This window comes from Dromiciops gliroides, chromosome 2 (assembly GCF_019393635.1).
Source record: "Dromiciops gliroides isolate mDroGli1 chromosome 2, mDroGli1.pri, whole genome shotgun sequence".
Lineage (NCBI taxonomy): Eukaryota > Metazoa > Chordata > Mammalia > Microbiotheria > Microbiotheriidae > Dromiciops > Dromiciops gliroides.
This window is the reverse complement of record NC_057862.1, coordinates 396,411,311-396,432,437: the sequence shown is the minus strand read 5'-3', so window position 1 is coordinate 396,432,437 and position 21,127 is coordinate 396,411,311. Positions and strand designations below refer to the sequence as shown.

General features: G+C 49.0%; 2 protein-coding genes across 7 annotated transcripts; one reads left to right on the top strand and one right to left on the bottom strand.

The window, feature by feature from the left end:
• The first annotated feature begins 51 nt into the window (after nucleotides 1–51).
• CTSA (cathepsin A) lies at nucleotides 52–6,041 on the top strand. 2 transcript variants are annotated; one of them, XM_043982781.1, is made up of 15 exons: nucleotides 52–197; nucleotides 354–526; nucleotides 701–812; nucleotides 1,037–1,087; nucleotides 1,221–1,307; nucleotides 1,405–1,560; nucleotides 1,843–1,934; nucleotides 2,876–2,960; nucleotides 3,254–3,345; nucleotides 3,445–3,523; nucleotides 3,992–4,131; nucleotides 4,433–4,508; nucleotides 4,788–4,877; nucleotides 5,051–5,152; nucleotides 5,498–6,041. In XM_043982781.1, the coding sequence occupies exons 2-15, from the start codon at nucleotides 354–356 to the stop codon at nucleotides 5,579–5,581; spliced, it is 1,419 nt and encodes a 472-aa protein (XP_043838716.1). In that variant the 5' UTR covers nucleotides 52–197; the 3' UTR covers nucleotides 5,582–6,041. The 2 variants fall into 2 exon arrangements, with proteins under 2 accessions (XP_043838716.1, XP_043838714.1); XM_043982779.1 differs by having other exon boundaries at nucleotides 3,989–4,131.
• Nucleotide 6,042: 1 nt separating this feature from the next.
• LOC122740505 (phospholipid transfer protein) lies at nucleotides 6,043–20,600 on the bottom strand. 5 transcript variants are annotated; one of them, XM_043982777.1, is made up of 16 exons: nucleotides 20,418–20,600; nucleotides 18,198–18,309; nucleotides 17,873–17,972; nucleotides 15,206–15,334; nucleotides 14,641–14,796; nucleotides 13,662–13,725; nucleotides 13,422–13,485; nucleotides 9,788–9,879; nucleotides 9,500–9,676; nucleotides 9,150–9,209; nucleotides 7,535–7,699; nucleotides 7,375–7,442; nucleotides 7,250–7,292; nucleotides 7,066–7,129; nucleotides 6,428–6,504; nucleotides 6,043–6,344 (listed from the first exon to the last, which is right to left on the bottom strand). In XM_043982777.1, exons 2-16 carry the CDS (start codon nucleotides 18,295–18,297, stop codon nucleotides 6,216–6,218), a joined length of 1,488 nt encoding a protein of 495 aa, XP_043838712.1. In that variant the 5' UTR covers nucleotides 18,298–18,309; nucleotides 20,418–20,600; the 3' UTR covers nucleotides 6,043–6,215. The 5 variants fall into 5 exon arrangements, with proteins under 5 accessions (XP_043838712.1, XP_043838710.1, XP_043838709.1 ...); XM_043982775.1 differs by lacking the exon at nucleotides 20,418–20,600 and adding an exon at nucleotides 19,983–20,146; XM_043982774.1 differs by lacking the exon at nucleotides 20,418–20,600 and adding an exon at nucleotides 19,777–19,867.
• Nucleotides 20,601–21,127: the final 527 nt, after the last annotated feature.

The following is a 21,127-nucleotide window of genomic DNA, read 5'->3' as shown; positions in this document are numbered from 1 at the left end:
GAGGGGCGCGGGGTCCTGGGGGCGACCCAAAGGCGAACTGGGCAAGTGGGGAACTCCTATCCCTCGTGACTCTGCCTGCTGGATTAGCGATCAGGTGACCTGGGCAGATCACGTGACCACAGCTCCTGTGACAGCCGATCTTCATCTGGATCCCCAAGAGAGCCGGCTGGGCAGATCAGACGGACGCTGAGAGCAAGGTGAGCAGAGGCTGCGGGGCTGGTGCCTCTGTCTTCGCTGTCCGGGTGCGGGGGGACCTGGGGTGCGTGTGTGCAAGGGGTCGGCCTCGTTTCCTCCGGCGCTGTCGGCACCTCCCAAGAGGAAGTGCCAGCCGTAAACATTTAGTCTCTCCACAGATGGGCCCGGCCACTCTCCTGCTGCTGCTGCTGCCTCTATTGGTGCCACCCCCGGCCGAGGCGGCGCCCAAAAAAGATGAGATTCTCTACCTTCCGGGACTGGCGAAGCAGCCAGCCTTTCAGCAGTACTCCGGCTACTTGAACGTCGCAGGCGGCAAGCACTTGCATTACTGGTCTGACTCGGGGCTGGGCTGAGGAGGTGGCCCCGGGAGAGGCTGTTCTAGGCTGGGGAGGCACGCTCCCCAGGGCAGTGGGCTCGGGGAAAGGGGGGGGGGAGTAGGGGTACAGACTGACCTAGGACCTGAGAGGGCTGGACTTCCCCACTCAGACCGTCCTCTCTTGTGAAGGTTTGTGGAATCCCAGAACGATCCTCAGCATAATCCTGTGGTTCTGTGGCTCAATGGGGGCCCAGGATGCAGCTCCTTAGATGGACTCCTCACTGAGCATGGCCCCTTCTTGGTCAGTACACTCCGACATTTCCAGATCCCTTCTCTTTCATCTTTCTGTCTTTTCACTTCCTCTTCCTCGAAGGCATCAGGGGATAACCAGAGAGAAGAACTGAATTTGAAAGGAAAGGAGAGGCTCAGAGAAAGGCCTTTTTCCAAGACCTTTCCCACTCCTTCCCTACCATTCTTTTAGCCAGGGAGACACCTAACTAGGGCTGTCCTTCCTTCCTTCCTTAGATCCAGCCGGATGGAAGTACCTTGAAATATAACCCCTATTCCTGGAACTTGGTAGGACTGGGGGAAACAGTCCTTAATTGCTGGGGGTGGGGGGGGGGGGAATGGTCCAGAGAGAACAAAATATAAAGTGGGCACATTTAAAGCAAAGAACCTGCTACAGCTGTCTTCCCTGTGCAATCCCCAGAATGCCAACGTGCTGTACCTTGAATCCCCCGCTGGGGTGGGCTTCTCCTATTCTGATGATAAAAACTATGTGACCAACGACACTGAGGTGAGTCCCCAGCCTTCTTGGCCTTTCTCCACAAACTCAACCCCCATGCACATTTAGCACAGTTCTGCCTATCCGCTGCTTTACTCTTCTTGCCCAGGTTGCCCAAAACAACTATGAAGCGCTCCAAGAATTCTTCCGCCTCTTCCCTGAATTCCGTAGCAATCAGCTGTTTCTTACTGGGGAGAGCTATGCTGGCATCTACATCCCTACATTGGCTGTGTTGGTCATGCAGGATCCCAGCATGAATCTACAGGTGTGGAAAAGGAGAAAAGCCTGGAAATTGGGGAGTTTGGGAGTAGGGAAGGAGAAGTGACAGAGCATTTGGCTCTGCTCTTAGTTAGGCCATAGTCCTTTGTCATCCCTCTGTTCTCTGAAACTCAGGGAGCCAAAGCTTTGTGTTGTTTCCACATTCTTGGGTTTGCCTTGGCTTTGGTGGGAGAAGTCTTAGGAGGAGGTGGGGAACACCCTTCTTACCCTCAAGCTCTGGAAAAGCCGAATGAAAACTGAATTCTCTCTATGTGTATGTGTGTCACAGGGCCTGGCTGTGGGCAACGGACTCTCTTGCTATGAACAGAATGATAACTCTTTGGTCTACTTTGCCTATTACCATGGGCTGTTGGGCAACAGGTGAGAGGGAAGGGTAGGGCAGCTGAGAATCTTATAAAGGAATGAGGGCTGTGGAGTAATAAATAAATCATAGGACTGGGTGGGGAAGGATCTTAGTTGGCCAAGATGCTGAAGGTATAGTTAATTGATATGGGTCTGGCCTTTGGCTCTGAGCTCAATCTGGGACTGAAGAAGGGATGGGGGTCACCACCCCACTAGAGTGTAAATTCCTCGAGGTCAGGAACTGGGATTTGTTTCCTTCTTGCATCCCTGGCTCTGAGCACAGGACCTTGCCCATTAGATGTTAGGATTTAGAACTGAGAAGGAACTTAGAGATCCTCATATCCAGCACCTTCACTTTACAGAAAAGGAAACTAAGTAAAGTGGTTTTTACAAAATCACACATATGAAGTAGTAAACCCTATGGCAGTAATGTCTGCTGAATTGAATTGAGCTGTTGCCTGCTGGATTTTAAAAACTGATTAAGGGAAAGGGTGGGCAGTGGCCAACACTGCCAGGTTAAAATATTTCTTTTTCTTTCTTTCTTTCTTTTTTTTTTTTTTTGGTGAGGCAATTGGGGTTGTGACTTGCCCAGGGTCACACAGCTAGTAAGTGATAAGTGTCTGAGTCCGGATTTGAACTCAGGTCCTCCTGAATCCAGGGCCAGTGCTCTATCCACTGCGCCACCTAGATGCCCCTAAAATATTTCTTAATTGAGTACTGAATACTCAGCATCATGCCAGGCACTGGAAAAGACCAAAAAAATGTAGATGATAGGCTTCCTTCATGACAAGTTTTTCTCTTCAAAACTGCCTCTGGTGTTCATCAGAGCAGGACTTCCCTGGGATGTGAATGTTGAGGGGGAATGACAGCTAGCCAGTGTGCTTCAGTCCAGGTCCTAAGTGAGGGAAGGAGTTCTTCTCATATCTGCCTTTTGGGTCACCCACTGTAATCTTGTTCAGGCTATGGTCCGCCCTTCAGACTCACTGCTGCTCCCAGGGGAGGTGCAATTTCCATGACAACCAGGACCCAATCTGTACCTCAAATGTGAGCTTCCCTCTCTTTCCTTGTCCTCTCCATCCTCATCTTCCCAGTCCCCAGTGTTCTCAGGCTAAGCCTCCTGGGCTTCCATAGGGGTCTCCACATTGGTTTGTCTGCCAGACCTCCTTATAGTTTCTGTTGCCCCTCTTGAGGCTCTTGAGACCAGAGGTATCCACATGCATGTTTACCAACTCTCCCTTCAGTGTCAAGACACCCATTTCCTTCCCCCAGTCCCTCTGCCCTTCTCAGGTCTCCACCCACCCAACCCGGCCAGTGTACACACATATGCTTTCTTGTAGCTGTTGGAGGTGTCTCGTATCGTAAGCAATTCGGGGCTCAACATCTACAACCTCTATGCTCCCTGTGCTGGTGGAGTTCCTGGCCACACCAGGTACATGCCTACTTGGGGAAGGCCTGGGATCTCTCTCTTCAGAGATTTGGCCCTGTGCCACCCCCACCCCAGGACTCACAGTCACTGTCTTGCCCACAGGCATGAGAAGAATATGTTGGTGATACAGGATATGGGGAACCTCTTCACCCGGCTGCCAATGAAGCGGATGTGGCACCAGGTGAGTTTGAGGAAGAGTCTTCAACTAGAGCTCAGCCACGAAAGTATTGTCTCTGCTTCTTAACGCTAGAGATCTCATAGCGGGTCAAATGGCTTGGTCTCTACCCTTCTCCCGGGGACCAAGAGAATGATCTTATCCCTTTCTTGAGCCCAGAGAACATGGTAAGATTTATAACTGAATGACCTTCCAGACTATCTAGCCCAGCCCACCTATTTCACAGAAGATTTCCCATAGGGGGAAAGTGATTTGCTCAGAATCATAGAGGCAGCACAGCCAGACTGGAAGTGGAGTTTTTTGACTGCAGATGCTCGTTTCTTGGTACTAAAGCCAAGGGTGTCTGTATCCCATCTCTCCTCTGTTGCGCCCTGTGCTGTCGATCCCATTAGCTACCCATGTGGGTTCTCCCCCCCCCCCCCCAGCAGGAAGGCTGCAGCAGGGCAGGAGGCAGGAGCTTTCTTCTCTTAGCAGGCACTGTTGAGAACTGCAGCAGGCGTGCGGCTGGATCCACCCTGTACCAATACCACAGCGCCCTCCACTTATCTAAACAGCCACTATGTTCGCAAGGCCCTACACATCCCCGAGTCTGTGCCACGCTGGGACATGTGCAAGTGAGAGGCCAGGGCTGGGGGCTAACGTCACTGAGATCTGGGGGGAGTGGGTGGGGAGGTCATTGAGTGTGCAAGCCAAGGCACCTTAGAAGAGCGGACTGAGAGCAGGAGGAAGTACAGTGATGCCATCTGCTCCAGCTCTCTCCTCATCCATTCTCTGAAAGCTGAGCCGCAGGACAGCCGGCCTCCCCAGCATCCCACAGTATTAGGAGTAGAGCTGGGACTAGAAGAACACGGGTCTGGAGCTCTGCTTTACTGACCATGTTTCTTTTCTTGTCCGGGTCCCTTTCCTCTCTGCCAGCTTTGTGGTGAACAGTAACTATCAGCGCCTCTATCAGACCATGATTGAGCAATACCTGAAACTGCTCAGTGCCCAGGTGAGTGGGGGCAGACGTTAGCTGCGCCAGTATCCTGACATCCTATGTCCTGTCTGTTAGCACCAGAGCAAATTGAGGCTCAGGAAGGGGAAATTCCTCTTTCAAGGCCACCTCACATGCTAGTGGCACTTCAAAGACCTCAGCTAGGGTCTCAGGCCCCCTCAGTTTCCTCCTCCTTTGCACCTTCTGTTTAGGGGTCCTTCAAGGGGAGTGTTTGGCTTGTGAAGCTCAGGATCTGACTTGAGTTCTAACTTGGCATTCCCCTCCATTCTCCTACAGAAATATCGCATCCTGGTGTACAACGGGGATGTGGACATGGCTTGTAACTTCATGGGAGATGAGTGGTTTGTGGATTCCTTGAACCAGAAGGTAGGGAGGTTGGGCAAATAGGGAGGTTGGGGTGAGCTGCAGGCAGCCAGGCAGAAAGCTGGACGGCAGTTGCCTTCAGTTTGGTTGGCTGCTTTGGTTCTTGGGCAGAAGACTTCCAGGGTGGGCCTTGGCGTTTACTGACCACATCCTTTCTGGGGTGGGGCTGGAGGCAGGTCGAGGTACAGCGGCGGCCATGGCTTGTGTCTGACGGGAACGGGGAGCAAATTGCTGGCTTTGTGAAGGAGTTCGCCAACATGGCCTTCCTCACTATCAAGGTACCTTGAGAGGTGGGAGTGGGATGAGAAAGGAGAGGGAGGGGGAGAGTGTGGGGTCAGAGATCTCCTGGGTAATGATATGCAGGGGAGAAATTAACATCTGGTTGTAGATGGAGGCACCCCAAAGTTCATTTGTGAGAACTGAGAGCTTGAGTGATGGTAGGTTAGAGGGTTTGGAGTGGAGGCAGCAGGGATCAGTCTGACCATAGCTGGCTGGGGACACTGAACAGGTCACCCCAGTTCTCTCTAAGATGGGATACTTGTATCTCCTAAGATCAGTGTGAGAAAAGCACTTTAAGGTTTGGAGAGCAAACGTTTCCTACATCTTAGCCCTTTGTCTTCTAGGGAGCTGGCCACATGGTACCCACCGACAAGCCCCTGGCAGCTTTAACCATGTTCACGAGGTTCTTGAACAAGGAGCCCTACTAAGTCCCATCATGCCCTGCAGTGAGGGACAGAGGAGAGCCAATGAGCCAGCAGCCCCTGCTTCCTGCCTGGGGATGAGGCCTGGACCTGCTTGGCTGAAGTCTCTCCGGCTGGCCAAAGAGAATCCCTTGGATGGCCAGTATCAGGCCAAGGCCTGCAGGGGTGGGGATTCAAATTGTACCCAAATTTCCCATGTGGAATTAATCAGGGATTTGAGTAGGGGGATTAATGCAAGTTATTTGAGGGAGTGAGTTGACACTGGTTTATTCCTTAGAGTAGACCTTTCTGGGGGTGGGGTACTAGGGTACCCCCTGCATGCCCCCACTCACCATGCACTGTTCCCTATGCAATGTTGAGCTCAGGACTATGCACATGTCACCTCTATGGGAACTGGAGTGGGTGGAGAGGGGAAAGAAGTACAGGGCTTGACTGTGATTATGGTAATAAATGGTCCACAGCCCAACTAGTGTCTTTGGGTCCTGTTTGGGGATACGGAGGGCTTTATTGAAAGGGTGGAGATTGGATCTGGTACAGTTTGAGAGAGAGAAAAAAGGGAGGTTGAACTTCCATGTATGAAAGACTGGACTTGCTTGAATGAATGAATGAATGAATGAATGACAGCCTTCCAGAAACCTGTTCAGGAGGTAGGGACAACAGACTGAGTTGGAGAGGAAGTGGGCCCATAGTCACCAGCTGGCCGGTTCTTTTCAATCACCTCTCGAAGCCCCTTGGTGAAGTGGAGATCAGCCCCAATGGTCAGGAATCCCTAGAGTTCATGGGAAGAGAGAACTTGAGAAGATGCCCACAAAGCTCCCTTCTTCCCCGGCACTCTGTATTCCCCTCACTCACTGCCTGGTTGGTCACCACCTCTTTGACAAAGTCGATTCCCTCTGGGAGTGGTATCTGTACCCCATGCTTGGTTCGATCTGCAGGAAAGGAAAGTGAGAGAACAGACTCTTGTCTTAAAAGCACAACAAGGACCAACCGGTGGTCCTTAGAGGGAGGCAGAGATGCAGGTTCAGGCCCATGCCTGGGCTGTTCTCTGATGGGATGGACTGCAGCCCCAGGAGGTAAAGGTTAGATGTCCAATGGTCAGGGAAACTGAGGAGGAATGCCTGCTTTCAGCTCCTAAGAGTATAAGGATGATATGGAGACAGTGAAAGCGGGTCTAGGAAGGAGGGAGTCAGCCATTTCTTGGCTTCTATGATCTTGAAGTGCTTACCTTCCTTCTCTGGGACTTCTGTAAAATGAGGAAGTTCCTCATTTAGTGAGTTCCTCCCTCACTAGCCTTCAGTCACAGTTCAGATGATCACTTGTTGATGTTGTAAAGGACATTGCTATTTGGGTATGGGTTGGCCTACATCACTTCTACATTTCCTCCTAACTGTTCAGGTTCTGATTCTGTGACTTGCTTAGCCTGTGACTCCTCCCCAACTCTGCTCCACTCCCTCATCCTGTCCTCTGCCATGAGAGGGATGGCCCCTTACCGTTGATAAGGGGCATCACTGCAATCTGCAACAGTGTCTTCAGTGGTGCCTGCAGTGGAATCAACTGGGGGGGGGAGGGAGAAATGAGGGGCAGGTTTCTGGTAGGCTTGCTGGTCTCCCCTCCCTCAGTGGCTTCTCTTTTCCCAAATACTTTCTCTGTCCCATCCCACTTCCCATTACTCACTGCCAGAGACTCCAGGGCAGACTGATTTGAATAGATACGAAACCTGTGGCAAAACAGAAGAAAATGCTGGGGCTTGTGCTGGGCACCCACACTTCCTCTCAGCCACCCAATCTCTCTTCCATTACCTGCGTAAATCCATCTGTGCCTGAAGCGCCTTTCCACGCAGAGACATTTTTGCACTGAGCCGAGCATCCTAAAGGAAAGGAGGGGGCAGTGATGTTTGTGACCAGAACACCTCCCATCTCTCACCTCAGCAACCCTCCCCTGGCCCTCTCGGCATCGAACCATAGTCATGCTGGACAGCTGCACTTGCGGCTGGTCGGGTGGCGCCAGGGCAATGATGAGGCCAGCCGTCACAGAGATGGTGGTGCCTGAAGGCTTAATGGTGCATCGAGGGGGTGCAAGGACCTGCAGCTCCAGCTTTAGGGGTGCATCTATCACTGCTGGACTCTTCAAAGAAAGGAGAGACAAGTTAAGCCTAGGTGCAGTAGGCAGGACATCACAGCACAACGGAAAGAAGCATAGTCATCTGGAGTCAGACACCCTGGGTTCAAATTCTGGCCATCGCCACTACCTTTGAGACCTCAGACAAGACACCAAGTTTCTTGTCTGCATTTTCCCATTTGTAAAATGACGGAGCTAAATGATTACTAAGGTCCCTTACAGCTCTAGAGTCTGTGGATTTGTTGTAGTCTCTGAAATGGTAAAAAAGAATTGTTTGGATGGCAGCCCCTGGGGAAGGCCATGGAAAAGGTGGGGACAGCATTGGGAGGAAAACCAATCATCAAGGCCGAATTCAGTGTCTGCTGTTTGCTATCCAGCTGAGATGCATCATCACTGTCAAGGCCTGGTGGTCAACAAGCGTTTATCATGCACACTAAGGGCCAGACACCTTGCTAAGGGCTGGGATGGGAGAAAGAGGAGAGAGCAGTGTCGCAGAAACCTAGAAAGGACAGTGTACCCAGGAGAAGAGGGTGATCAATAGCGTTCAAAGTTTCAGGAAGATCAAGAGTAACAAAAAGAGATTCAGTGATTAAGAGGACATCAGTCACTATGGATCAAGCAGTTTCAGCAGAATGACGAGGTCTAAAGCCAGATCGAAGAGTTAAGAGAGTGAAAAGGGAAGGTTGTGGAGGCACCTAGTGTAGATGTAACCTTTGGTTCTATGGGTCAGGTCCTCTCAAGAGAAAGAAGCTTCTCGTATGGCCCAGTGATAGATTGTGTGTATTTTCCAAAGACCAAACTAGCTAACTTCAGAGAGGTTTATCACCAGGGTGCCAGTGTTTTTTGGCCCCAGCATTTTTTTTTTTTTTTTGCGCTGGGCAATGAGGGTTAAGTGACTTGCCCATGGTCACACAGCTAGTAAGTATCAAGTGTCTGAGGCTGGATTTGAACCCAGGTACTCCTGAATCCAGGGCCGGTGCTTTATCCACTGCGCCACCGAGCTGCCCCAGCCCCAGCAATTCTTGAAGAGCATTTGCCAAGTTAAAGAGGGGTTGCAATCTGCCCTGGCAGAGGAAGTACCCACATGAAAAGCCCACTGTTCTGTGGGTAAGAACAAGCATACTTATGCTCTGGAGTAGAAAGGGAGCTCACAGATCATCTAATCCTGCCCTCTTATTTTGTAGATAAAGAAACTGGGGCCAGAGAAGTGAAATGACTTGTCTAAAGACACACATTAAATCAGACTCTGCTCTTCTCACTCCAAATTCTGGGCTCTTAATTCCATCCCAAGATGGGGCTCAGGGACCACTCTTAAGCTCCTCAGCTGGAGCACATACTCCACAGGGTTGGAGTGTATACTTAGACTCTTACCCAGAAGCATGGTATGTCCCCTCCCTTTTCTGAGTGAATCCTCCCTCCTCATCCATAACCAATCCCATCTTCCCATCCCTCTCACCAACAGGATGATGCTCCCAAAGAAAGTGGCCCTCAGTACCATGTCCAGGTCTTTAGGCACCTGAGTCAAGAAAAAGAAAAAAAGAGATGGGGAGCGGGGAAGGAAGAACTTGTCGGTTAGTCTTGAGAAGTTAGTCAGGACAGTCCTCTGCTTCTGAATTTTCTCAGGCATCATCCTTACTTTTGGACACTTCCAGTGACAGGGAGCTCACCACTTCACAAGGAAGAAAGATTCTTTCACCTGGAGTCATTCCTTCACACTGTGTCCTCCCACCACCAAGCTGGCCCCAACCTATCAGTGGGTCAAGTAGCACCACCTTCCCCAACCCCACCCCTGCCACATCATCTCACCTTGTCCCCAACAAGCTCCAACCGAAGCACGCCAGCCCGAAAATAACTGTCCATAGCAGAGTCAAAGAAGAACTCGGAGAAGGCCATGTAGACCATTCTCTCCTCCTCCTGCAGCTGAGGCTCCACAGCCCGGTTGGGGAAGCTGGTGTTGGCCTCCATCAGAGGGAAGAAGGCTCCCTGAGGGGTAGCAACGGGAAGGGCTGAGCATCTCAGGAACATCTGGGTATGGGAACATCTGGACGGGGACAAGGGGCAGCCCCACTCCCAGGCCCCAAGCTGGGTGCTCACCCGGAAGTCCATGTCCAGATTGCTGGCTGAGGTCACTGGATCACTCAGGAGGGAGTAGTCAATGCCGACGTGCTGGTCCACTGCACTGCGCACTATAGGGAAAGGTTTGTCTATCACTTACTTCAACCACCAACCAACTCAATGACTTGTAATGAGGCAGCCTACATAGAATTATGCTTCCTGGGAGGCAGGGCTATGCAGTAGCCAGAACTGTGACCTCATTTACCTAAGACCTGAGTTCTAATCTCATCGATGCCACTAACTGGCTATGTGACCCTGGGTAGTCATTTTTGTAAAACTAGGGGATGACACCTGCACTAACTTCTCGTTGTTCAGTTGTTTTCAGTAACATCTGACCCTTTGTGACCCCATTTAGAATTTTCTTGGAAGACGCTGGAGTAGTTTGCCATTTTCTTCTGCTCATGTTATAGAAGAAGAAACTGAGGCAAACAGGGTTAAGTGACTTGCCCAGGGTCACACAGCTAGTAAATGTGTGAAGCTGGATTTGAACTCAGGTCTTTCTGACTCCCAAGTTCTATCATCACCTAGCTACCCATGGGCTTATTTCCTAATCTGTAAAATGGTGGTACTGGGATAAAAAGGTGGGAGTCCCCTCCAGCTCTAAATGCCAAGATCCTTTGTAAAGTGTACTGTAACTGTGGAACGTGTTCTGTTCAGCATGAGCTGCTATTCTATAAAGAAGACCCACAATTCCCTTATTTACCAACTCCTATTTCCATAACACTTTACAATTTACAAACATTCCAGCACAAACACTGCAAGTTTAAGGGTGCTACTTATTTTAGAGGAAGGAAATTGAGCAACAGAGGCATTGAAGGACCCCTCCAACATTGTCCAGATCAGGGAGGAGCAGAAGCAGGCCTTCAACCTGGGTCTTCTGACTGTCATCCCAGCTTATTTCTTCTCACCATCCTGACTCAAGCTCTCTGTTGATAGGTACCATGTCTTCTTCTTCCCACATAACAAGGGACAGCACAGGGGGCAGCTAGGTGGTGCAGTGGATAAAGCACCAGCCCTGGACTCAGGAAGACATAAGTTCAAATTTGACCTCAGACACTTGACACTAGCTGTGTGACCCTGGACAAGTCACTTAACCCTCACTGCCTGGCCAAAAAAACCACAACCCCCCCCCAAAAAAAACCCAACAACAACAAAAAAAGGGACAGTACCACACACTGGGGGTAACCAGGGATGCAGGTCAGGAAGAGCTAGGTTCAAATCTCTTCTCAGTGAGTGTGGGAAAGTCATCGAAATTCTCTGAGCCTCAGTTACTCTATTTATAAAATGGGGACTATATAATAATAGGACCTACCTCACAGGGTTGTTGTGAGGTTCAAGTGAGGTAAGGAGTAGAGGCAGTGTGGTGGGATGTGCACAGTGCTGGGCTTAGAATCTGGGGGCCTTGCTTCAATCCTGGTTCACATTTACTATCTGAGTAAATTTGGAACCTGAGCCAAGCAACTTAACCTCTCTGGCCCCGGTTCCTCCTCTGTCAAGTGGGGAGACCGGACTAAATAACCTCCAAGTTTCCCTTCCAGATGGAAGTCTATGAAAAAATGTATAGCATTCTGAGATCCTGGAGGGCTATGTGTCAGCTCTGACTGTGACTTGCTATAATACTACCTATCCTCAAGGTTGCTGTGACATTATGTACAGTGCTTTGTAACCTCTAAAGGGTCACCTGAAAGTCATTTGTCACATCCCCCCAGGGAGACAAAAAAACAGGTGTACTGGAGGCCTGCTGGAGGGGAGCTGGGGATGAGGGGGGGGAGGAGAGGGAGGGAAGGGCACCAGGACCTCATTCCCAGGGCCTTTGCCCGGTGGGACCCAGCATAAGCTGGGTGAGATCTCACTGCTGCCCCTTGGGCGGCATGGCTATACCCAAGGCAGAGACAAACTGGAAGTGAGGCCCTGTGCCTTGAAATTTTGTGCCCTTTTCCCCAAAAATGCCAATAAAATGTGTGTTTATGGAGGGCAGAGCACTTCACAGAAACCGAAAGCAAAGAAGCCCTGCCCCCTCACCAGCTCACTGAGATAAGGTGCTAATAATAATTGTAACTAGGGCAGCTAGATGGCTCCATAGTGCACAGAGCGCTGGGCCTGGAGTCAGGAAGATGCATTTTCCTGAGTTCAAATCCAGCTTCATACACTTAGCTGTGTGACCCTGAGCAAGTCACTTCACCGTTTGCCTCAGTTTCCTCATCTGTAAAATTAACTGGAGAAGGAAATGGCAAAACACTCTAGTATCTCTTCCAAGAAAACCCCAAACAGAGTCAGGAAGAGTCAGACATGACTGAAAATGACTGAATAACAACAAACAAAAAATAATTGTTATACATTTCTAGAGTTTACAACAGCATTCTCAGCACAACTATCTTGTTGATAACGGTAAGTATCACTACTTCCACTTTATATATAAGGAAAAATGAGGCTTAAATAAGGAAAAATGACTTGCTCAAGGTAATAAATCTAGTAAGTACTGGCTGTAGTCAGGACTTGAACCTTGCAAATTATCTAATGCTTATTTGGTATACATTTTCTAGATATATAAATAAATAGATAGGTAGTATATATGAGATATGATATGATATGATATGATATGATATGATATGATATGATATGATATGATATGATATGATATGATGTGTATCTTGCCACTGGATCCAGATGGCTCTAGAGGAGAGAACGAGGTTGGTGACCTTGCACAGCCCTGCCTCGCTTAAATCCAAATCACTGCAAGTCATGACATCATTCTGATGTCATGGTCCTCTTCAAGAACAAAGGACAAACAACAACATATTTTATATGTACTTATGTGGTGACCTGTTGTCTCTACCAATAAAACATAATTTTCTTGAGGGCAGAGACGACTGCAATTTTGTTTTTGTATTCTTATTGCCTGGTATACCACCAGGTTTATTGTTCAGTTGAGTCCTATTCTTCTGATCCTATTTGGGATTTTCTTGGCAAAGATACTGGAGTGGTTTGCCATTTCTCTCTCCAGCTCATTTGACAGATGAAGAAACAGAGGCAAACAAGGTTAAGTGATTTGCCCAGGGTCACGCAGCTAGGTTGAGTCTTCCTGATTCTGAGCCCAGTGTTCTATCCACTGCACCACCTAGCTGCTCCATAAGAAATGATTTGCCCAGGGTCAACAAATAAGCAAATAGTCAAGCCAAGTCTCTTGATTCCAAGTCTAGTGTGTTCACTCTCTATCTCTCCCCATTCCTTCCTTTCCTTCTCTGTCTGTCTCTCACAAACAGATCTTTGACTTTTACAGAAGTCATTTCCTTATATATAAATGTACACACAAACACACATATATTCAGACCCACTTGTTACAGAAAGCCTGTTAAGCAGAGACAGAGCACCACTATATATAATATTCTGCACCCATAATTCCCTACTTGCCTCAAATGCTCATCCCACTCTGCCATACTTCCTCATCTTGGGGAGTCTTAGAGATAATTATGTGCTTGCTAAACTTCAGGACAGAAACTCCCAACCCTTTGCGCTTCTCATCCCTAACACACCTGCTCAGAGTGGGTTGGAGAGGGGACAGGAGAAGACAAAATCAGATATATCCCAACTTTTTCCCATTTCCAAGACTCACCAGGGACTGTGTCCAGAAGGGAATTGAGCAGGACCAGCCCTGCATGGTGCAGCACAGGACAGATCTGAGGATCAAAATATGAGCATTAGCATTAGATTCCTCTCTGGGCATCATCCCCACTCCCCAATCTTCACCCGTCTCCATATTCCCGCCTATGCCAGTGATCCTTCATGTTCCCAAGCCCTTGTTATTCCCTGCCCACTGGTCCCTCCCAGACTCTGCCCTTGACCCCAGCATCACCTGTTGGTTGAGAAGGAAACGCATGCCTGAGATGATGAAAGTAGAGAGGAATTCATAGACCTTCCTGCAGGAAGAGGGAGAGTATAGGGGAACAGCTCTGTAAATCACATCCCACCATGCCCTTATCCCTTTCAGGCATGGAGGGAATTGGCTAGGGGAGTATGGGAAGGGATAGAGTTTGGTACCAAACCAGATCCTCAGGCAGGGCCAAACCTGATGGGCATCAGGGAGAAGGTAGGGTTCAAGACACATTTCACCCTTTCCCTCTCACCCTCAACATCTGTATACCAGTGGAATCTGGGAACAGTGAAAAATAAATGTGAAGAGAGAAAAGAAGGGCAGCCTGGCACTCAAGGCCCTCCCCAACCTGGCCCAGATCTCTACCTCCCCATCCTTGTCTCTCCCCAAACAGGCCCAACCCTACCCCTCTGCTACACTGTTCCCTATCTCCCATCTCTTCCACCTGTCAGTCCTACCTTCAAGGTCCAATTCCAATGTCAACTGGTCCATGAAGCCTTCCTTGGTCCCTACCCACCAGGTAGACATAATCTCTCCCTTTTCTGTACCCCTGTGATACCTCACATCCTCAACGTATTCTACCTGGAATAACTGTGTACGTGTCTCGTCCCTGCCCCAACCCCATTAGACAGTAAACTCCATGGGAACAGAGAACATGTCTCATCCATTCTCTTTCATTATCTAAGATGGGGCCAGGAACATAGTAAACACTCAGCGACTGTTTATTATAGTCTAGCACCAACCACCCTTTTCTCCATCCACTCTGTCCCTGAACCACAATTGGCTGTAAGCTGAATAAAGATCCTTCAAATCCAGCACCTGGGACAACTAACTATCCTGTGGGGTGAGGGATGGCTCTCCCCAATCCAGGAGTCCCCACCTCCCACTCAGGATGGGGAATGAAAGTCCGTGTGGACAGTGAGAGAAGGAATGGGGCTCTGGAGTCGAGCAGAAGCCTCACTTGAAGGTCCCCCCAAAGGCAGCTTGCATCTTGGAGACAGAAGCTCCACAGGAGACATTGGAAACTTTAATGCGCCCACCAGGGTCTCTGGCTAACTGCAGAGCTGTGTGGATGGACACACCTTCAGCCGAAGCATCAACAAAGCCCCCATCGTAACTGCCAACAGATGAAAATCAGAAGGAAATAAGCAAATATGGAAGACCTACTATGCACCTGGTCCTTTACAAATAGTTTCTCATTTAGTCCTCATAACAACCCTGGGAGGCAGGTGCTTTTATCATTTTCATTATACAGTTGAGGAAACTAGGGCAAACAGAGGTGAAGTGACTTGCCCAGGGACACACAGCTAGCAAGTGTCTAAAGCAGCATTTGAACTCAGTTCTCCCTGACTCCAGACAGAGCTTTATCTACTGTACCATCTGGCTGCCTCTAAGAGTTGGGATACAAAGAATGGACTCAGACAAATAAACCCAACCCCTCTACCTCCCCTGTCCTTTCCCCATCCAATCCTTTCCCCCTCACCACCCCACCCCATCCTTGTCCTTGCCCTCGCCCCTGCACTCACAGGAACCAATAGAGCAGCTGTCTCCGGAAACGAAGGCTGATGGAGGCATTGCTGATGTACAAGATGAGATCATGGGCTGGCTGGAAGTACAGTTCTGATTGTACCAACTGCAGTTTGGTCACCTTCACCCTAGAGGGACAGAGAGCATGGGAGGCTCAGATCTGGGATGCTCTAGCCTTAGATCCCCATTCAGAGCTAATTTTCCTCAGGAAAAAAACAGGATAGCTGGAATAGCCCCTAGGAACTTTGGATGGAGGAAGCCAGGTGGCTCAGTGGATAGAGTGCCAGCCCTGAAGTCAGGAGAACCTGAATTCAAATTTGGCCTCAGACATTTACTAGCTGTGTGACCATGCACAAGTCACTTAACCCCATTTGTCTCAGTTTCCTCAGCTGTAAAATGAGCTGGAGAAGGAAATGGCAGAACACTCCAATATCTTTACTATGAAAACCCCAAAGTGGTGGCTTGAAGAGTAGGACATGACCAATTGACAAAACAACTTTAGATTCCTCTCTTTTCCCTGTTCCTATAAGCATTATGAAAGCAGGGCCACCTCACCACCCATTAAACCCAATCTAAGAAAAAAGACAATAAATGGTCTAGACCTCCCAGGGAAGGTCCCCAGTGCCACACATATGATGTCAGAGTTGGAATGGACCTTAACCACTTTGTGTTACAGGGAAAGAAACTGAGGCATAGAATCTCTGAACTAGAAAGGAACTTAGAAATCATCTAGTCCAACCAACTCCTTTAAAGGAATCTCTTCTACAACTTTCCTGATAAGTGATTATCTAGTCTCCGCTTGAACAAGTAATAGTATTAATTAATAATAGTAATAATAACAGCTAACATTTATATTGTACTTTAACTTATACAAAGCATTTCACATATACTATCTCATTTGATAAACTCCATTTATGGGGAAACACTATCTTCTAAAGCAACCCATTCCTCATTTAGACAGATGGAAAGTGTTTCATCTAGAAGAAACTAGTCTCTCTGCACCTTCCCCCTATTCATTTCTTGCTCTGCCTTCTGGAATCAAGCAGAAAAAGTCTAGTCATTCTTTCCTATAAGAGCAGACCTCAAAGATCTGAAGACAGAAATCACTACTCTCCCTAAGTCTTCTCATCTTTTACAAAAAAAAAAAAAAAAAGCATCCTCAGCTCCTTTAACCAATCATCTTGCATGCTGATGTGTCCAAGTTTGTCCATGGAGTTAGTGACAGAAATGAGACTCAAACTTATAAGCCCAAACCCTTTCTATGCCCTCCAGGACTTGACCTCAGAACCTCTTCCTGACCTAGCCCCTGGAGGAAGTAGGAGGTAGACTCAAAGATGAAACCAGCATCTGAGATGAGGAAGTATGCCCAGGATCCCTAATACGTAGGATTCTGTTATAGGCAGTGCTGTGAGGTGAAAACTTTACCGGACTAGGAGTCAGAAGGCTTGGAATAGACTCCCAGTTCTGCTACTAATTAGCTGTATGACCTTGGATAAGTCACATTCTCTCTCTGGGGGCTGGATTCCATCTCTCTGCTCTGTTCATTTTTTCCTGGCTGTTTCCCATGCCTGAAATGAGCTCCCTTCTTAACTCAGCCTATTGCCTTCCCTGGCTTCCTTTAAGTCCCAACTAAAACTTTCCCAACCCCTCTAGATTCCAGTGTTAATTATTTTGCATGTGGTCTCTTCCATTTAGTTATGTATCTTGATGGCAGGGACCGGTTTTTGCTTCTTTTTGTATCCCAAGCCCTTAGCACAGTGCCTGCCACACAGTTGGTACTTAATAATGCTTATTGATTGACTGGACTTGATCAGGGGTTTTTACCTTTTTTAGGTCACAGACCTCTTTGGCAGTCTAGTGAAACCTCTGGATCTCTTCTCAAAATAATGTTTGTAAATGGGTAAGTGAGCAGTATGTAAATTGGCACGTACAGAGTTGCAGAAAGGAAATCTTTGAGGGGATGGCATTAGTAAGCTATAAAACGCTTACTGCAGTTGGTGCCACTTGGGCTGGGTCTCAAAGGGACCCAGAGATTCTAAGAGGGGGAGATTAGGACTGAGAGCATTCCAGGGAGATGGACAGTCAGTACAGAGGCAATGAAATGGGAGATGGAGCGACTTGGGTGTAGGATCTCTCACCCCCAACTGCTAATGCCTCCTGACCAAATTACCTTGTATTTACTTTGCATATTTTTTTTTTGCATCTACTCATGTGAGTCCACAGTTCGCCCTTCCCACTAGAGTGAGGGGTCTTCCCAGGACTACCATGCTGCCTAGCACGATGCCTGTCACACAGGAGGCACTGAAATGCTTGTGGATTGATGTGATCTCCAAAGTCCCTTCCTGCTCTAAATCTCACAAGCTTATAAATCTGCAAACACTGGTTCACTAGGCTTCTGGCACAGATGGGCTGCCAAAGTTGGGAAACACTGTGACACAGTAACCTCCCTGGGGCTCAAGTCCCTTGTCTATTATATGAGAGATTTGGACTAATGAGCCTTTGGGTTCCTTTTCAGCTCTATACCTGTGTGCTGATGTGCTGTGTTCAAGTAAAGAAATTCTGACTTGAATAACTTCAGACATAACTCAGACATAGCACAGTCCCATTCTCTCCCCCACCAAGCTTTTTTACTTCAACCCCACCCCCTCGTCCCAGGCCCCACTCACTCAGAGATGTTGTAAGAGAATGGGCCCTCGCTGCCCCGAAGGTCTGGGATGGTAATGGTTTCTAGCTCCTGCTCCAAGAACTTCAGTCCTTCTTGCTTTACTGAGGCAGTGAGACCCTTAGAAGTGGTAACTGTTCCCACCAGCATTCTCCCTCCTCTCCTCCCCCAAGTTCAACCTCCCACCATCACAAAGCACAGGCTTTTTTTGTTGGAAGATAAGGAAAAGTGGCCCCAGGGTTCCCTCCTGAATAGGAGGTCTCTCATTTCCCAATTTCCCCAAGCCCCAGGGGCCAAAGAAAGGCTGGCTCCTTGTCTCAGAACCTTACCCAGCTCCAGGGCTTTGGATGTGACCCGAATCTTGCATCCCGGAGTCTCAGCATGAGCAACTGCTATAAGTGCTAGGAAAAGGGCCCAGAGGGGAGTCATGGCTGGGCTGACCTGAGGGAGAGATGGGCACAAGAGTCATTTTCTCACATGCAGGCCTTAGGTGCAATTCCTCCCCTGGGCTTCGGGGCTCCCTGTACCCATCTGGAGTGGGGGACAGGATCTGCCCCTGCTGGAGAAGGCAACTTAGGCCTCAGGACTAAGGTGCAGCTCCAGCAGTAGCCAGATACCTGAGAGAATCTGGACAGGGAAACAAGTGGAAGGGGCCTCCAACTTCCTCCCCATCCTTGAGAGTCAGGCCTTTCCTGGGGATGTTAGTCTTACAGTACAGAGACCTGTTATGGGACCTCCTCTTCCAGCTTCACATTCCACTACCCATAGGATTTGGGGGAGGAGAATAATGGGGGTCAAAGCTTCTTGTGCAGCAGCCACATGACAGGCTAAGACTAGTGGGGTGACTGACCCCATCCCCCACCCCTCTAGCCTCCTGGCAACAGAAGGCCTGCAACTCAGCCTCACTCCATGGTAACAGGAGCAAACACATTCCTGGGGACAGTCTGTGGTATCCAGGGCACTACTCAGGGAAGGGGGCAGCCCAGTAAAGAGTGAGACTTAAAGAGCTGAGCTCCTTGGCCAGATGGAATCCCCTCTGTGCCTTCTCCCATCCCTTAAGCCTAGAGAATCTTAGAATGACAGTTGTGGAAGAAAGTGGAATGTTAGAAGAGGTAGGGACCTTTAGAAAAGAGAATGTCACAGACGAACAGAACCTTAGAACACAAAAAATAAAAGTTAGAAATGGGAGGAACCTTATTATATATAAATAGAATGTTAGAGCTGGAAGGATCATGGAATGTCCGAATTAAAAAGAACTTTAGAATATAATATGACGGAGTTAGAAGGGACCTTAGAACGTTTCATGTTAGAACTGGAAAGAACCTTAGAACACAAAAAATAGAATGCCAGTTCTGGTAGGAACTTTAGAATATAGGATGTTAAAAATGAAAGGATCCAGGGGCAGCTAGGTGGCACAGTGGATAGAGCACCGGCCCTGGATTCAGGAGTACCTGAGTTCAAATCCGGCTTCACTTTTACTAGCTGTGTGACCCTGGGCAAGTCACTTAACCCCAACTGACTCACTTAAAAAAAAAAAATGAAAGGACCCTTTGAGTTCATCTAGTCCAATCCCCTTTATTTTATTTTTCAGACAGTGAAAAGGACTTGCCCAATGTCTAACTGCAAATTCAAGAAAGAACCTGTGCCAGAACCCAGGTTTCCCAGCTCCGACAGTCCAGGATTCTTTTCACCAAGTTCTTTTCTTGCCCCATTCAGTCTGGGAGTTAAAGGGCGAAGGGCCTTCCCTTGCTTGACCAACAATGCCTTGCCCCTCAGCCCAGACCCGCGGGGAGTTGGGGAGGAGAGGAGGGGGTGCCCAGAAGTTGCTGGAAGGACAGCTTGAGATAGTATCTGAGCTTGTCTGACAGCCTGGGCTCCCCCAGCCCCAGTCCTAGCCCCAGCACAGACCTTCTGATCCTCTGCCCAACGCCCTCCCCACAGCGTCTTCAGCCTCTTTCTGCGCATCCCCAGAGTCTCTTCAATTCCTCCCCCAGTCCAAGTTCTCTGTGAGGTCTAGCTTTCTGGCCTGGGGTAGCGATGCTGGAGGTCGGGGTGGGGGTGGGGCGCAGGAGGCAGGGAGCGATGATGGGGGGGGGATATTCGCTGAAACTCACGCGGCAGAGCCAAGGGGGCTGGGGTCAGCTGCAGTCACGTCCTGCCTGCAATGCCTTGATCTGGGGAGAGGTCTGTAAGGGCTACTTCGAGTACTGCTGCCTTTATAGTGCGCTAGCCGCAACCCGTTCTCCCCCCACACACACCCAACCACACACACACTCACGCCCGCCCCTCTCCTCCCCTCCCGAGTAGGGAGGGATTGGGGCGGGCTAATGTGGAGGAATGGTGGGGGGAGGGCTAGGCAGTCTGTGACTGATCAGGCCCAGGCAGGCTGGATGCCGTTAGAGACCAAGGGATGGGGCAAGCTCGTCCAAGGAGATACATATTCATTTCCTCCTTCGGATATCCTATCCTGTGAGGTATCTATCTCTCAGGGAGTCATTGTCCCCATTTTACAGATGAAGAAATTGACCCAGAGAAGCCAAGTGACTTACCCTCTATGACAGAGCTAGTAGATGGCAGACCTGGGACTCCAAGGGAGGTCGTCTGAGTTCCAGTCCAGTACTATTTTCCACTACTTTAGGCTTTACCCAGTTCCTTTAGCTTCCGACGCTTCCTCTCTCATCATTCTCTTCTCATCTACCTACCTCAGGTGCAGCGTGACACTCCCACTCAGTTGTTCCTTTTAAGCTTTGCAAGGAGACTTCCAGCCCATGTAGAACTTTGCCTTGGGGACCCATCCTAGTTATGATCATAACAGAATTATTGTAGGATTTGACATAGGAAGGGAGACTTTAGAAAGCATCCAACACACACACACACACACACACACACACATTTAACAGAAGAGGAAACTGAGGGTCAGAGAGGTGACATGATATGCCTAACAATCACACAAGCAGTAAGCATCAAAGCTGGGGTTCAAATCCAGGTCCTTTGAATTCAAATCCACTACTCTTTCCACCACTTTCCTCTGGCCTTTCACTAACCTGAATCCGTTAGGTATCTGTTAGCTCAGGTTCCCCTCTACCTCCAACCCAAATACCACAAGTCTCTATTTTCCCATCCTCAGGAAAGCTTGTTCTCCTAGAAACATTCCCTCCTTTATCAGATGCTGGAAAATGTCCAGGCTCAGGCAGCAACCTGCCCACCTGCCTCCCATCTCCCACAATTCCCATCAATTTGCCCCATGGAATAACAGATA